The sequence below is a fragment of the Amphiura filiformis genome, chromosome 2 (genome assembly GCF_039555335.1).
Source record: "Amphiura filiformis chromosome 2, Afil_fr2py, whole genome shotgun sequence".
Taxonomy (NCBI): Eukaryota; Metazoa; Echinodermata; class Ophiuroidea; order Amphilepidida; family Amphiuridae; genus Amphiura; species Amphiura filiformis.
Window position 1 is genome coordinate 59,573,453 of NC_092629.1, and position 18,580 is coordinate 59,592,032.

At 35.7% G+C, this 18,580-nt stretch overlaps 1 protein-coding gene across 2 annotated transcripts in view; it reads left to right on the forward strand.

The window, feature by feature from the left end:
- Positions 1-8,898: 8,898 nt before the first annotated feature.
- The window catches only part of LOC140146474 (lysyl oxidase homolog 2-like), a 35,439-nt gene continuing 25,757 nt past the window's right edge, over positions 8,899-18,580 (forward strand). Inside the window, exons 1-2 of one of the 2 annotated variants that reach the window (XM_072168333.1) lie at positions 8,899-9,095; positions 15,288-15,583. In XM_072168333.1, coding sequence (XP_072024434.1) covers positions 15,532-15,583 — 52 coding nt within the window. In that variant the 5' untranslated portion in view covers positions 8,899-9,095; positions 15,288-15,531. Of the gene's footprint in view, positions 9,096-9,168; positions 9,308-15,287; positions 15,584-18,580 lie in introns of those variants that run through there. The other variant, XM_072168334.1, reaches the window with a different exon arrangement.

Genomic DNA, 18,580 nt, shown 5'->3' on the forward strand with positions numbered 1-18,580 from the left:
TATATTTTCTTCATTTCAGCTTAATTTAGTAGTTGTCATGGTTGTGTGTTAATTCCTATTACTATTAGATACGTTGTAATAAAACATGGTTTTAAATATTTGTATATTAATTTTCTCTGAGGGCTTGCAGCAAAATTGATATTTTATTTTCCTTGGTATGGGTTTGTGGCTAGTAGTCAGGTAATGATGATGGTGATGATGATGATATGATGATGATGACGACGACGACGATGATGATGATGATAATGATGACGATGACGATTACGATGATGATGATGATGATGATGATGATGATGAACAAATCAAATCAAATCAAAGATGATAATGATGACGACGACGATGATGATGATGATGATGATGATGATGATGATGATGATGATGATGATGATTAATACACAAACGACAAGAGGAAAAACATGCCTAGCATGTAATTCTATTTTTAACATGGAAAAATTTGACCTCTTATCTTTTCGCAAACTGAGATTATGCATATCTTATCTCTTCAATAAACATTGTAAAAGTCGATTTGGCCTTGGCACGGGCCCTTGCTGAAAATATGTCACATGTTGTTCGGATTATAAAGACACAGTTTTTTATTTTAATTTTATTTATTTCAGACATATTTAAAGAGGGTAGCCAAGATCAGTGGTCCAGCACTGCTTTACACAAGGGCCCTCTGTACAATGACATCAAAAAAATACAAGTAGGGCCTACAAATTAGGTTACAAAGTTACATTATAAATACAATATAAATAGGCATTAAAAGAAACAGAAATTTTTTAAAAGCACAGAACAAAACAAGTAGCACCAAAGGGATACAAGTATCATACAACAATACACAAATCATTTAAAAATATATTATAGCACCCAGACAAAAAATAAAATAGATACAATCACTCTTCACTTCATACCCGATAAAATACTCATGCACCCTGACACATACCAACCTCTCCAACCCCAACAACCACAAGACAACAGCGCACCAAAATATACACCTAACACACACACCCCACACAAGTTCCCCCCTCCCATCAGAGCTCCAAATACACACCTCTGTCACTACACACTAAGCCGAAAAAAAGACATACAATATCCGCACACAAACACAAAACTTTGCTACACACCCACGACATACCTGACACACCTTCATGGGCACCCCACTAACGTTCATCATACACCACCAAGGCTCAACACACACCCACAATAAGCACACAAGTCCTTCATTACTCCGCAATATACGCCCATACAGACATCACCTGTTCACTCACCCCCACACACCCCCACACACACCTCCACCCCACCCAAGAAAAATAAATAAATATATTAAAAAACAAATAAAAATAAAGGAAAATTCATGAACCTGAGTCAAGTATAAAGGCCTTCAAGTTCTTTTTAAATACCTGTATACTGGTGGAATGCTTGATATGGCAAGGAAGATGATTCCACAGTCCTGCCCCGTGTTTCCTGAAAGTACGCCTTCCCCAGTCAGTTCTGCTGCGTCCAATATAGATGTTATTTGAACTCATGGATCTTGTACCATAACTGTGGGTTTTCATGCTACTAACGATGTTATGCGCCAGGTAATCCGGGGCAAGGCCATGTACACATCTGTAAATAAGAGTTAAAGTAAAATATTCAGCACGTTGTCTTACACATGATGCAGTCATGTCTACAGTAGAATTCAATTCGACCTTTGCAGGACTTAAACCCCATTAAAAGCTATTAAACCAAGATAACACTCATTGAAAACAGCTCAACTGATTAAATCATATCTTCTCTGGTTAAATACACACATCATATGTTTCTGCTTTTACACGTACAATGGAGCAATGCGCTGGGATTATAGTTTCAGTTGGGTGAACGATTATAGAGCGAGCGCTAGAGAACAATTGTGTGTGGTCTTTGTTTACGAAATGAGACAATACGTGCTTATTGTTAACCAGCGTTCTTGAAAATGAGAAACATGGTGGTTTGCAGACTTAACACGGTTTGGAAATAATTTCTTCATATTTTTGGTGTTATCTGTCGTTTACATATCCTTCCTAAAACACCAAAGTACGCATATTTCCAAACATCTAAATTAGCTAAAAATTTAGGACATGTTACAAAACTATATTGTCTAGAATTTTAGGAGAGTACTTTTAATATTGGCCGGTTATTTTTTACACAGTGACGTTAACTAGGCAATGTACTATTACCTATAACATTAACTAAAACACCAAAGTGCGAATATTTCCAAACATCTAAATTAGCTAAAAATTTAGGACATGTTACAAAACTATATTTTCTAGAACTTTAGAAGAGTACTTTTAATATTGGCCGGTTATTTTTCACACAGCGACGTTAACTAGGCATATCCCCATACTTTTAACGTAGGCTATTTGTAGAGGTCACGCGTCAATGGGAAAGAGCACTGTGTATTATGTATAGGAAAACGGACAGTAACTGCAGCATGAGTCATCCATTTCAGTTCATCGTATATTGCACTAAGGGACGCACCATTAGATTGTCAGGGGGGGGGGGGCATGGGAGTTTGGGTCAGGCAGAATTGTTTTTTTCGCCGCAGAAGGTGGCGGAATTTTTTTTTTTCCTCCGAGAGCACCAAATTTTTTTTTTTCGCCGCCTTCGGCGGCGAAGTATTTTTTTTCTTCAATTTTAATGTAAATTTGTATACAAAGTTGGGTGGGGAAATTTTTTTTTTTACTTATCAGTGAGGCAAAATTTTTTTTTCGTCTCACTAGTGGGCAAAGTTTTTTTTTGTCTCACTAGTGGGCGAAGTTTTTTTTTTTTTAAACTCCCATGCCCCTCTGGAAATCTAATGGTGCGCCCCTAACATGTTTGTCCCGTACTTTACATCTTAATGTTACTCTAGCAACATGATTTTGGAGGATTTGGATTTTATTAACATGCTTATCAGCAGCAGTAGACCAAATTGGGCAGCAATAGTCGATATGAGGTAGTACAATAGCATTATAAAGCATGTTCATGGTATCCTGGTCAATGTATTGCCTAATACGCTTTAAAATACCGAGTCTTTGAGAAATTTTGGAAGCAGTTTTGTCAATATGAGCTTTCCATTTTAGGTGAGGATCGAAAAAATAGACCAAGATATTTGAAAACTTGGACCTGCTCCAACATGACTTGATTGAGGGATATATTGAGTTGAGCATCTTTTAATTTGTGGTGAGAGCCAAACAACATGACTTTAGTTTTAGAGGCATTCACAGTCATGACAGTAAGCTTATTATTTTCCATCCAATTTGCTACACTTGAAAGCTCCTTATTAAGTACCTCCTCAATATTGGAAACTGTTTTTGCATTGAACATGATTGCTGTGTCATCTGCATATAAATATAGTCTTGGCTTTAGACACAACATTGGGCAAGTCATTGTTGACCCTATAATGTTTATGCACTCATAAATTGACCTCTGAGTGTATTGGGTATAAACGCATGATCATCTATAACAGCAGGTTAACTTTCTTGTTGAATGGAGGCCTCAATGTATTTTTTGGGTCATAGCACACGTGTTAAGCAAAAACATATACATGAGAAGTAAGCAGGTTACTACAAGTAACATGAATGGCAAACATTAATGTTTCATATTGCTTGCATCCCCCCCCCCCCCCAAGCAATGTTGGAGCCAATACTAGACCATTTGTCCGTTCCTGTCTCAGTATCAAAACAACATTGACTGGTGGGTGCGGGAGGGGGGGTTGAGAATTTCATACTAAATTAAATCCCTCATCACTGCCATCATCGTCACCATCAGGACTCTAATGATCATCTGACATCAGTTGTATTATCCATCATCATCATCATCATCATCATCATCATCATCATCATCATCATCATCATCATCATCATCATCATCAACAACAACAACAACAACAACAACACCAACATCATCATCATCATCATCATCATCATCATCATCATCATCACCATCATCATCACCACCATCATCATCATCATCATCGTCGTCATCATCATTTACACTATAGCCACACAAATAGAATTAACTGCAAGTCATCAGAAAAACAAAATATTTTAAACAAATTATTGTTTTATTACTGTGCGCACAGTTTGCAACAACAACATCAACTGCTAGATTATGCTCAAATGAAAAATAAAATAGACTTTCAAAAGTCTAAAATGAAAATAAATGTTGTTCTACCTGGATGATTCAGAATATTCACAAATAAACTGGAAATATGTGACCCGGCAGCACAAACGAGCCGTAAATTCCCTAAATTGTATTCTGAGTTACGGTATAAAATGTGTACGAAGGTCGTATTCATCGGTAACTTAAGCTGGCGCGACATCTGTCTTATTTTGATAGTCACAACACCAATCAATAATCCTATTATTGAAGAAGATAATAAGCTTCTACCTTAGATGGCTATAGAACTTTTAGCTCTGGTCTTTGTTTGCTTTTGCTAAATCCTTTTCAAGTGGTGGGTTACCAGGCATTGTATTTTGTATAGGTATGCATAACCAACAATTAACAATGAGAGAACCTTCTTAAACCTCGCTCGTTGACTTGGGGATGATTTGAAATGACCGCCAATTATGACTGTTTGATATTTATTGCCAGCAATGTGAAAATAGAGACACACGTAGAAACGAAAAAAGCTATAATTTTGTTGAAGGAGCAAAGTTTAACAAACCATAACCCCGCTTCTGGATATCGTTTGAAGTCAAATGATATACCATTTTTAAGTTTATGATGTTTATTTTTTAAACACGAAATAAAACAAAATTGACTAGGGGAGGACTGAATTTACGGCTCATTCGCCGTGGCGGTCACATATGTGATGTGATCAAGCAAAATCAGCCGAAAGTCGGATATATTAATTTTCAGGTAAAGCAAAACAAAGACCGTAATTTCTTCTGTTGCATATAGTTTTGGAAACACTTCAACCGTCCATATCTTTGGAACTAAATTATCAATTGCAATGGGGCTGTTACGTCTGCAAAATGTACAGGGTGTCCCAGAAAAAATTACCGAGCGAATAAAATTGAACGTAAGTCGAGAAATAGACATCAGAATAAAAAAAATTAAATGTAGCGCATAGCTTATTTTGTTGTGCATCACATACGCAAATTTTATTTGATTCGGTTGTCTGGTTGCGAAGAAATGAACGATTACATAATGCGTACATCAATTCAGTTCATTCCAAGTTTGATCAACAGGCGGTTTTTTCATACTCGCTCACCGCTTCCTAAAGTTTGTGTATCTCATTAAATTTAGTCCACATTATATAGTTTATAATCGGACGGTGTTATGTCATTCATGCTTTTACTGCAGATGAGTAACTGTTTGTCCGAAAAAACTTTGATTTCTGCAATTGGAAGCTTTCCAACTTCAATTCGTAATGTTATATCTTTTAAGATAACATTTTGAGCCAAGAATAACAATGATCAATTGCTTACAGCTTTACGTGTGATTTTTGATACCAAGCAACATTAATGTTGAAGTTTTAAAATATTTAAACTTTGCATTACAATTTCTTGGAAATATTCCAAAAACATTAATGTGTGTGAGAAATTTTTAAAGCCAACTGGAATTCTTTATGCAAAGTACCGAGCATCATCTTACATGCAAGCTTTCATTTTCAATATCGTGCAGGTTTTCCGATATTTAAAACAAAACCTTATTAAATGTCATGCAAGAAACAGATTGTTTAATAAAACGAAAAGGATTTCACAGAACAAAATATGAAGCCCATTGACAGTTAACCACATTGTGTTGAATAATCTTTCTTTCAAACTTGGAATGAAGTGAATTGACGTATGCGTTATGTAATCGCTAATTTCTTCGTGATCAGGCAACCGATTCCAGTAAAATTGGCGTATAAGATGCAGAATAAAATGGGCTACAGGCTGATGTTTGGATTTTTGGATTTGGATGTCTATTTCTCGACTTACGTCCAAAATCATTCGCCCGGTAATTTTTTCTGGGACACCCTGTAGCTTTGCAAATGCTTAAATGCAATATTTAAAAAAACCCTGAAAATTGAATATGCCCGACTTCAGAATGATTTTGCATGATCACGCCATGATCATCATCCACTCATCCAGTCATGCCTGAGCACTCCCTTTTTAAGCCTTCGATTGCGCTTCCAATTACAATACACGTCCCTAAATATGCCATTGACCTATTACGTTTATACCAGGGAAGTGCCACCCTGTTTATAAGATACGATTTAGGGTCCGAAAAAATTGGAATACATCCTTAGCAATATTTCTTACCTCTCAAAAAAGGTAAAAAAAAAAATAATAATAATAAATAAATAACTAAATAAATAAATAAATAATAAAATAAATAAATAAATAATAAAATACAACAAGAATAAACTTAGATGAAACCATCACTACAGATAAAGTGCTCAACTAAAAAGGAGCAGGAATATATTTAAATGTAGTGAATTTAATATTTACACCATCATCATTCAATACAGAACTGTTTCGTATAGGTGTTGTCACACCTACACTCCTCAGTTGAAAATAATAAAATAAAAAACCTTAACAGTTTTCATACCTGCCAAGGACATTTTTACAAGGTAAGTAAACAAATAAAACCTTAGCAATTTACCTTACCAGCAAAAATCTTTGAAGGTATGAAAATAAATTATTACCAATTTTCCCTGTCACTTTATGCCAATAGGGGGCGCATTTTTCAAAACACGAGGTAAGAAAATAAAACGGGTTAATTACATTATCTAGTGAATTTTTTCTTCGAGGTAATATTTTTGGAGGTAACAAAATAAATCCGTAAAAATTTTCCTTTCACTTCACGACCGATAGGAGGCATTTTCAAAAAATGTCCGAGGTCAAAAAAAAAATAAAACCAGGTGTTCTTATTAAAATATTTATTTTTTCGAGGTATGGAATGGAAATAAATCCTTACCAATTTTCCTTACCTGTCACTTCATGTCCGATAGGTGGCGCAGTGATGGTAAGGAATTAAACAGATGATGGTGGATGCGATATCGCTATTTTTGACGTCGCCATTGGATTAACACATAATCATGAAATCTTCACAAACAATTCTAAATTTGTTATGTGGTGTCAAAGCAAAATTATCTTACTCTAAAACCGTTGGGGTTCTGCAAAGTACCCCACTGCAAGTATGTTAATTGTCCATTTATAATCGCTAACCGTGTATTGTGAATGGGGCTGTCAGCCCTGTATCTTCGCCAGCCTCGTACGTCCGTGTTGCGTGTCCTATGCCGCCTGGAATTAAAAACATTACCTTTTACTTTATCCCGGCCTTTATCCCGGTCCCGATCCCGGTTTTTATACTCCATAATTTTTATATAGATTATACTTTCTCAACGACGTTTAAGCCAAGAAATAAGTAATTTTGGGCGTATTGTCCACATTATCACGACCCTTTTCGCCAGCCCATCGGGCTGGTACCTATTTCTGGGATGGGGTCAGTTTGCTCAAGAGATTATTTTTTATTGGTATTGGAATGACTTTTGTTTAAAACTTTTGTGGTTGAATTTTTTTAAATATTTTAATTCGATTTGTAAGGAAAAGTAAGTATGTTTTGCAGTTTCAACGAACGAAAACGAGTGAGTATTACCAAAGTTATGTTTGAACTAATTAATTACGACTTTAAAAGTTTAAAGGCCTAAATGTAACAATAATAGTTAATATATATAGCATCATATGGTCAGCAGAAGAAAATCTGACATCACCTATGATGTCATATCAGTGTCCTTGACCGGGGTCCTTACTCCTTGACCACTGAACAGCGTGATATCATGTTGATAACAGATCTATAGAATCAAAATCTTCATCATATCCCCGGATCATATCACAGATTCTCAACAATCTGTGATCATATGGACCATATTGATGTGAAAGTAGTTATCTATCATATCCTGTGTCGTTTTATGGATAAAAATGACTCAAAATGTTATTGATGAAATGGTTGCTATCATAAACATCAGTTTTGTCTTTTCAACAGGAAAAATCCGATGCAAAATAAAGTTTTTAGGGCCTAGCTATAATATGGGCATAATGTATGCATATAGTATTGAACAATGTACCCCATTTGACATGCACTTTATAGATAAATAAATTGTCTTACTTTATTAATTTAATAACTTCTTTATTATAAATAAAATGACACATAACTATTTGATTCATAAAATTACATTCAACAAAATGATTGAAGAGAAAACACACAAGGCACTAGGCAGACTGTTATAGAATGGAGTATGTAAGATGCCATGTCCATAGCTTCGCAGAAGTTTCCGACTAGCAATCAACATGATCAGCACATTCAGAAAAACACAGTTTAAGAGTGAAGATTGTAGTGAGTAACCAGTCCTTTATAAATGTGCTGGCCACTATCTATTATAATATAGTAGGCTTAAACTATACATTGCGAATTAATTAAGTTATTTTAAAATAAAATGTACATGTAAGTTAACTCAAACCGGCAGTGTATATATCGAAAGCAGTGAAATCGGACATTCCTAAGCGAAGATATTGAGTTCGTAAGTTCTGGTATTACAAAATTGGAAATTGAGATATCGTGGGTAAAAAGCTGAAAAGACAAAAAAAACCAACGACAACAACAACAACAACAACAAAACAAACAGACCAGAACAATTTGGAGTACATGTAATGAATTAAAAGAGTTGACATGAGATTAGGAATTAATGTTTTCTGCTGTTTCAGTGTGCATGTTCTCATCGTTGATGGTTTGGTGGACTGTCATGTAGATGTAAGCGTGATCCTAAAAATGCCTTTCACATTGACCAAAACTAATTACAAGACCTCTTCTACATTGAGGCTGGCTTTCCCTTTTAAAGGGAATTTTTATTAAAGGGTAAGTTATTAAAATAACTTGTCGTTATGTAAGCTGGCAACACTGACAACCAGCAGACAATACAGGTCGCGATGTGAATTTTCGGTCAATGAATAAATTGACCTATTTTTATATCCTACCGGGTATTCATTGCCAAATAAGGTGGCAATGATCTAACGGATGTGTTACAATACCATAGACATCATCATGTAGATTTACGTTTATTGTTGTAGCACTTGTGTGTTTTCCACATTTACTTTTTCACGGTAAGCTAGTAGATATAACCTATGTTTTTCTTTCTTACTGCAGCCATATTCACTGTGATTACTACGGTATGCTCATGCAGCATCTGTCGGCTACATACTGCAGCACATGAGTTGCCTACTAAGCGTAGACAGTGCTATAAATAATGTAATATCGTGCTTTCTGTACCGCTGAGGACGCGGTTGGAGATGTATTTTTCTTTAGAAGTTAATTGGTAAATAAATAATTTTATTACAATAATTATATCCCGAAGAATGCCATATTCATATGTATACATCATATATGTATTTCAAATTAGGCATAACATGTTCTTTGTACAGGCCTATATGCTAATAGCAAAATGTTAGTATGGCATATTTTAATTTAATGCTCGCTATGTGGAGTTATTTATTAAATGGTCATCATAGGAAGATAAATCTACGGAAGCTTGTACGTGCCATCCGACTTGACGACATGGCGAGATAAATTATCTTGACAAGTCGACATACCAAAATTATAAAAAATCTTCAAACCAAATCGATTCAGTAAAAAATAACTGTCAACATGACAAGATAAATAATCATGCCAAATCGACTTAGAGGCTATTATGTCGACATGGTCAGATAAATTATCACACCAAGTCGACATACCAAAAATTCTATGTCGACATGGCAAGATAAATTATCACACCAAATCGACTTAGTAAAAAATAGATGTCAACATGGCAAGATAAATTATCACGCCAAAAACGACTTAGTAAAAAATAGATGTCAACATGGCAAGATAAATTATCACGCCAAAGACGACTTAGTAAAAAATATATGTCAACATGGCAAGATTAATTATCACGCCAAAGACGACTTAGTAAAAAATAGATGTCAACATGGCAAGATAAAATATCACGCCAAGACGACTTAGTAAAAAATAGATGTCACCATGGCAAGATAAATTATCACACCAAAGACGACTTAGTAAAAAATAGATGTCAACATGGCAAGATTAATTATCACGCCAAAGACGACTTAGTAAAAAATAGATGTCAACATGGCAAGATAAAATATCACGCCAAGACGACTTAGTAAAAAATAGATGTCACCATGGCAAGATAAATTATCACACCAAAGACGACTTAGTAAAAAATAGATGTCAACATGTCAAGATAAATTATCACGCCAAAGACGACTTAGTAAAAAATAGATGTCATCATGTCAAGATAAAATATCACGCCAAAGACGACTTAGTAAAAAATAGATGTCAACATGTCAAGATAAATTATCACGCCAAAGACGACTTAGTAAAAAATAGATGTCAACATGTCAAGATAAATTATCACGCCAAAGACGACTTAGTAAAAAATAGATGTCAACATGTCAAGATAAAATATCACGCCAAGACGACTTAGTAAAAAATAGATGTCAACATGTCAAGATAAAATATCACGCCAAAGACGACTTAGTAAAAAATAGATGTCAACATGTCAAGATAAATTATCACGCCAAAGACGACTTAGTAAAAAATAGATGTCAACATGTCAAGATAAATTATCACGCCAAAGACGACTTAGTAAAAAATAACTGTCAACATGACAAGATAAATAATCATGCCAAATCGACTTAGAGGCTATTATGTCGACATGGTCAGATAAATTATCACACCAAGTCGACATACCAAAAATTCTATGTCGACATGGCAAGATAAATTATCACACCAAATCGACTTAGTAAAAAATAGATGTCAACATGGCAAGATAAATTATCACGCCAAAGACGACTTAGTAAAAAATAGATGTCAACATGGCAAGATAAATTATCACGCCAAAGACGACTTAGTAAAAAAAAATGGATGTCGACATGGCAAGATAAATTATCACACCAAGTCAACTTAGTAAACATGGCGGTTCTTGAGCCACGATTTTCATCACAAGTACCGTATCTATTCAAAAATGTGTATATCTTTTAAGAGTTTATGGCCCAGATTTGGGTGCAAATAGTGTTTCCATTGTAGAATATGCATACATTTTGATTGAAAGTTAACATTTTTTTAAATACTATTTTTAAAATAATTTTCTAACTCTATTTTTGATATAAAAATATAACCACTATTTTTGGTATAAAGTTCAATGACCCCCTTCCTAAGAAATTGACAGCCCCAATACAAATGAGTGGGGATTTAAAAAATAAATGAATATTACGAAATTTGATTTAAGCTGCACTATGAGAACTTGCATGCACTAATGGTGGTGTTCAGGTCAAAGGTCATTTGAGGTCAACTTGGGAACTATGAGAACTTTAACACTTAAGTTCAAGGTCACAATGAGGTTAAAGGTCATATCAGGTCAACTTGTATAATGGGCTGAAAATGAAAACGTCTAAATGAATATTTACTATGTGTGGTGTTCACTTCCCGTGGCTTTGGATGACCTATTTTGGAAACGCAATCCCTATTGTTTTACTTCATTTAACAAAAGCAATCGCGAAAGCAGGTGGTCGCGAAAACAGACGAAACTCGTGGCTCGAGAACCGCCTTGTTTACTAAGTTGACTTGGTGTGATAATTTATCTCTCCATGTGGACACCCATTTTTTTTACTAAGTTTACTTGGCTTGATAATTTATCTCGCCATATCAACATACACTTTTTACTAAGTCAACTTGATCGCGAAAATAGGTGGTCGCGAAAACAGACGAAACCCGTGGCTCGAGAACCGCCTTGTTTACTAAGTTGACTTGGTGTGATAATTTATCTCGCCATGTCGACACCCATTTTTCAACATACACTTTTTACTTAGTCAACTTGATGTGATAATTTATCTTGTCATGTTGACGACTATTTTTTAATAAATCAACTTGACGTGATAATTTAACTTGGCATGTCGACATACAATTTTTACTAAGTCGACTTGGCATGATAATTTATCTTGTCATGTTGACATCTACTTTTTACTAAGTCGATTTGGTGTGATAATTTATCTTGCCAAGTCGACATAATATTTTGTCAATATGGCAAAATAAATTATCACACCAAACCGACTTAGTAAAAAATATATGTCAACATAAAGTCATTTCGTCAATTTATGGGTTATGTTCAGTGTCGGCACTATGGGGGGGGGGGGAAGGCAAATATTTTTCTTGACCCCAAATAAATAGATATTAAATTCATAACCCACTCCTTAAGAAAATGACAGCCCCATAAGTTTCCTGTCCTCACGTGCAAATGTTATCAAATAACATCATCGGTAGCTACACAGTTCTGACCTTAATGCCCGTAAGAATCCCATTACGTCATCGATATAGCCAATTGGCACGCTCATTTAGCACGGAAACAATGAAATATAAGTTTGTAAATCAGCTATATCTAGCTTTTCCGTCGTTATTTTTTTCTTTCGGGTCAAATTATTTTACCCTTTGCAATAAATGCCACTATTTTGCAAGAACAATTTTCCTGGTATTTTCCGGTATGGCGACTTGTAGATGTCACGTGCGTATTTATAAAAGCGCATTTATAAATATAACAGAAGTACACTGACATTTACAAAAACGTTATCCAAAACTGGATATCCCTAAAAGTAACAGCATCTCATAAGCGTCAGCGAGGGCAGTTGTCTTTAAGACCTTGTTTTTTAAAATCCCAATTAGCATTATTATAAATATATATATTTTTCATGTCGCGTCTATTTTCATTTATTGCGATTAATGGGATGTAAACCTAGTCTTTGTCAAAGACCTCGCGATCCTAGGGGGCCGAGCCGCGAGGTCTTTGCGCATATAACATTTACTCTGTGCAAGCATCGAATGTCAATCAAACGATGTCGTCATGGAAAGCCAAAAATAGTACCGCCCTATTTTTGTTGAACACAAGTAGTTCCGTAGTAAAAAAAGTTCCATTCCTGTACAGAGAAGATCGTATTTTTAAATAATATTGCAAGGGCTAAAAACACATTGAAAATAATATTTCGTCAGAAGCATGTCCAAAATATGGTTAAACAGGCAGGTTTTGACTTTTGGATTCAAAATCGAATAATAAAATACGAAAATTCTGTATGATTTTCACCGGGGATTTTCAAGCCGGTACAGCGCTCTGCTGCTGCGTGTGTAAACCAGCTGTGGCGATCTTTTAATGAAAAATTATCGTATTTTTCCTTCGCAAATACGGTCTAAATAACAATGTTTCACTTTGCCCAACAACTTTATACTTCAGAATATCAAAGATTGATATGTTTTTTTCTTGAAAAATAGCATAGTTATAGTTTTTAGCCAGGACTTCTTCTCCATCTCACCATTTTGCCATGCACAAGTTATTTATGGTCGACCACAAGCAGGTCGCGACCTTTCGAGTCTGATTGGACTTTTCCCAAGGTCATCCAAGTGATGAATATTCAATACTTCATGTACTAAACGGGGGGTGGTAGGAGTGGTGGGGTGGGTTGAGGAGTATGGGGTTGTTATTGAAAAAAATAACAATAATTATTATAAAAGGGCAAATAGTATGAAACGTGTGCGACTAAAATCAGTGGTTTAAGATAAATTAAAAATACAACTTGTAATCACATCTGTCTTGCAATTCAACATTAATAATTGCAAGTAGGGCCTACGGTAATTACTTAAAACATTACATTATGGGTGGTGTAATTCAGAGCGGGGCCAATTTAAGGGGGAAAGCAATTAGTGACTGACAGCCCATAGTGGGGGAGGGCAAGAGGGACCCCCCATTTTTTATTACCCCAGTAAGCAATAAGCATAAAAATCCATTATTTTGGGTAAAATCACTTTTTATTTTGAATTTTCTAATTTTACACCTTCCTCAGAAAAAAAAACTTGCTCCGCCACTGCAGAATTGTAAGAATTTGGCAATGCCGAGAGGGGCATTTTTTGATACCCCATTAAAAAAAATTACACCAGGGGTAAATTGCACAGCCCATTGAGGAACACACCATTCGATACTCAGGGGGCATGGGACTTGGGGCTGGTGGAATTCTTTTTCGCTACCCAAAAAGCGGCAATTAAAAAAAATAATGTATACCTTTATACAGAGTTGGGTGGGGAATTTTTTTAAAATCATCAGTGAGGTAAATTGTTTTCTCACTAGAGGCGGAAATATTTTTTCGTCTCGCTAGCAAGCGAAGTTTTTTCATCTTCAAAACTCTCGGAAATAAAATGGTGCACCCCGAAGCTGCAAAATGTACTTTCTTCTGTCATATCTTGAATTCCATGGCATCTTGGTATTTTAAAAACATTATTTTTTGTATATTTTTTAAAACATTCAGTAATTCTATTCGTATACTACTTATGGATGGATGCCTTCAGTGGAATATTATAGGTGGCGCTCCCACTACGGTGGTCCAGGCAGAGCCTTGTTGAAAGGCTAATGTAAACCTGACTATGGGATTGTACATTATGGAATGAACCGAAACAATGTAAATAACAGCCAAAGTGTTGCCAAAGCTATGAGATATTGGATGCATTATTTAAAAACATACATCAACACACAGGAAAATCTGAGCCTGAACAGATAATAATAAGAAGTAAAAATCAATGCGAATAAAGTGCAAGAGTTGAGCTATTATATATCAAACAATGTAAATAATAACACCCAAAGCTACGATTTGAATCAGATATTGGATGAATTATTTAAAAACATACATCAAAATACGGGAAATTCTGAGCCTGAACAGGTAATAAGAAGTAAAAAACAATGCGAATAAAGTGCAAGAGTTGAGTTATTATAAAGTCTGCACTAAAAGTAACTCAGCTGTTACAAATACGCCTGTAGCTTCAGAACTAATAATTATTTTTACAATATTTCAACAAGGATAGAAGGATGATTTATTTACGCGCATTTTGATACCCCATTTGTCAAATTTTGTTCAATATTAACAAATCAGTAGTGATTTTAAAGAAGAATACCCGAATTTAAAAGTTGCAGTTTACAGCGATCAATGGTTATTATGCTAGCACTGTAGCACGTAAAGCCCTCCATTATCTTCGCGCTTACTTCAAATCAATACAAATAGCTGCAACTTTTAAAATTGGGTATCTTTGTGTATCAAAATGCGCGTAAATAAATCATCCTTCTTTTTATGTTGAAATATTGTGAACATAATTTCTGAAGCTATAGGCGTATTTATAACAGCTGAGTTACTTTTTGTGCAGACTTTATAACGCACCATCACCGCTTCTACCTGCTTACAATAATTATGTTTGTCTTCTACACCACACAGGTGACATAATGGCCACTCTGTGATATGCAGCCTCTGCTTTATAACCATTACGGTTTCGTGGTTGATTAATACATTACCATCTTTCAAAAGATACGATGATATGTTGAAACTGTGCGTATTTGCCATCGCTAACTGCCAATTCTCACCTGAACACTAAGAAAGTATAATAGCTGTCTCCATTTTATGCACTGGAATACAAACCTGTCATCATATCGTATCCACCTGTATTGCGAACTTGGACAACATGTTGACGTACGCCTTTATAGTGACTATTGCCTGCTTTCCAACTGTGCTCGGTAAATACGATAATTCTCTTAATTAAGGCGAATGGGACTGAGGTCGGTCCTTTTGAACTGCTATGACCCCGGGCTATGACCTTCCCGCACGCACGCCATGTATGTACAGTGTTATGAACATCGCGTACGCGTTCGACTATTTTTTTCTGGCGTAGTAATTAAACGACGTAATCCGTTGTTTTATTCAAATCTCAGATTTTTTTTTCACAACTACGGCATCTAAAGCCTTGATTTTGGCCTTGAAAACCTCCACAGCAACACACACTATTCATCTTGGTGTCAGCTTTATTTGTCTCAATATCATTGAGTGCAAATACAACTAGGTCATATTCCCCTCCCACCCGCCTTAAATAGGATAAGAGATAAAAGGAGAGGAGCGGAGGGCGAGTAGAGGAGGGAGGAGTTCAGTTTATTCTATTCAGTTTAAATTTAATATTTCCTTAAAGTTGATTATAGGCATACTGCTATACCTTGTGCAAACTAGGTTCGTGGATTATCCTTCTATTAATAGCTCGATGGATATACCGTGTGGCGTGTGGCGTAAGATTATCAATATTTGGGCTTCCTAAACGAAACTGATCTTCTATAGAACCATGTACAAATGGTATTTTTCATATTTCATGAGCGGGAACTCACATAATTTGCGTCATAATGATATAATATGGAGAATTTTCGAGAACAAGAACAACAAGTTGATGTGTTGTAGTGTAGGAAAGTCAAGGACAATGAAGTCAAATTACATATCAACTCACTTAATCCCTTGCGTTTTCGTTTCTGAACAAAATACGAAAATCGAAAAGATAAAAAGGAGAGGTGTGCATGAGCATTTGAAGCTCCCGTCGGCCATAGGCCCCTTTAAGACCGCATTTCGTCTCATTTTATGCAAATAAATGAATGAACTTGACAATGCATCCACGGAGCTCTTTATCTGCTCTTACAATACAAACTCATTAGCAGTATTATCGTAGACGCCTGCGTTAGACTGTTGCCTTTGTTGTATGGCCAGTATGGGGCTTGTAAAAGAGACGATACTAAACATTATTGCAATGGATATTCATAACATAAGATTTTTCGTGAGCTGGGAGAAAGAGAGCCAGTCGGTGGATATGGCTCTACAGGCAGAACTTAAGTCACCAGCTTCTTTTGTTATGCATAGTCGCACCAAAAGTAGATCGATACATATTGAAATCAACACAATTCAGAGATACATCTTTTTGCGATGAAATTTATTTTCTCGGTCAAAATTAAATAAAGCAATATTTTCCCTTCAGAAATGTCAGTTAAAAAACATAGAGCTTGGATAAACATTTAAAAACAAATCCCGGTGTTAAAATTAGTGTATAAAGCGTTTTGATGTTTATAGGCTTTAACTTCGCCTGCGAGCTTTTTTCGGAATTCATTTTTTAGCGTTTCAAACTAAAGAAAGATATTTCCCACCTCTGTAAGGCACATCGTGTGGGTCTATATATTATAGTTTTGTCAGAATATCCGTTTTGATTTCACCCTTTTTCGCTTGCGACTGCCAAAATGTCCAACTCAGTATTTCGTTTCTAACAGCAGAACTAATCGATATTTCTATTTTGGTTTGCAAAATCATCCATCCATGGGTATATTCGCGAGTTGACTTTGACAACATTGGTAGTCGGAATTGAAAAATGGTGCGATCCAAACCGAAATTCTGACAAAACTATGATATATAGCTCACGGTGATGTGCGTTAGAAAGGTCGGAAAAATCCTTCATAAGCGAACTATATTACTTTGAAAAGCTAAAAGGTTGTCTACGGTTCTGCCTCTCTGGCAATGGAATAAACATCAAACAATCTTTGATTTCATAATTACTGCGTGATTATCAGTCCTGAAACTTCGGTTGGAGAAGTTAAAGTTGACGTTCGATGGCGATACAGTGGATCTGTTTATTTGACATCATGGATTGTCTTGTGCAAAATAAGAGGTATTTTAGCGCCGTATAATACGCGACGAGTCAACATCTGAAAATGTTTGTGTCAAAGTTCAAGTTCAACTCCCGGATATCACTACCTAGGTTGGATTTTACACTGATTTTATGCTATTTATTGGGATGAATTGGATGAACTGAACTCAGGGCCTCAAGGAAGAGCATAAGATTAATTGTGTTTTCAACTGATTGAGTGTCCCAGGTTAATGAAGAAGGCTAGGCTAGTCCTTACCTTACAGTTTGTGTGTGGTATTAAGAACTAATTTATAGTCATTTGGTCAGCATGTCAAGATATGTGTGTGGTTTAAGAAAGGCACCGCCCATGGCACGCACAATGTTTGAGCTCTACATAATAATATTGTTATATACGGGGGTAGTCTAGCCATAGCTCTATTTTAACTTTGATCGACATGCACTTGTAAAACTTATAGAAACTAAACACAGCCTCCCCCACATAGGCCTAACACTAACAGCACTATAGGAGCCATTAGATGATATCATATATCAATGCCTTTATGCGTTACTTTACGTAATTCAAACGCCCAGTCAGATGTACTTCACACACGGCATCTTTCGGCAAGAAAAAAGATTGCCCATGCCCATGATATCGCGGTCCATGCGGTACGCAAATAAACGGTTACCGCCCATCCCTAATACATTGAAAGCCCACGTAACTGCACGTAATGTAGCCCGAAATGGCCATTTTTTACATTCTTCCTAGAAGAAGATTTAACCAAGAGGTTGTAATGATATAGCTTAATTATAATATTTAAAGTGTTTACTTCACATTTTTTAATGAATCGTCCCGGGGCCAAAAAAAATTAAATGTATTTCATTCGAGCAAAATACACCATGTTAGGTGGTTTTGTTTACTCTTAATCAGCTGTTGTTCATTTCACACCCCATTCAGCGTAATTGGGTGTAATATTGCGATAAATTGGGCGTTAATATTCATCGACGACTTTCGCGTACGTAACAGTAAACGTATGTGGGTGCATTATGTTCTACATTGGGCGCAAAAGTGGACGCTCGGGTGTATTCA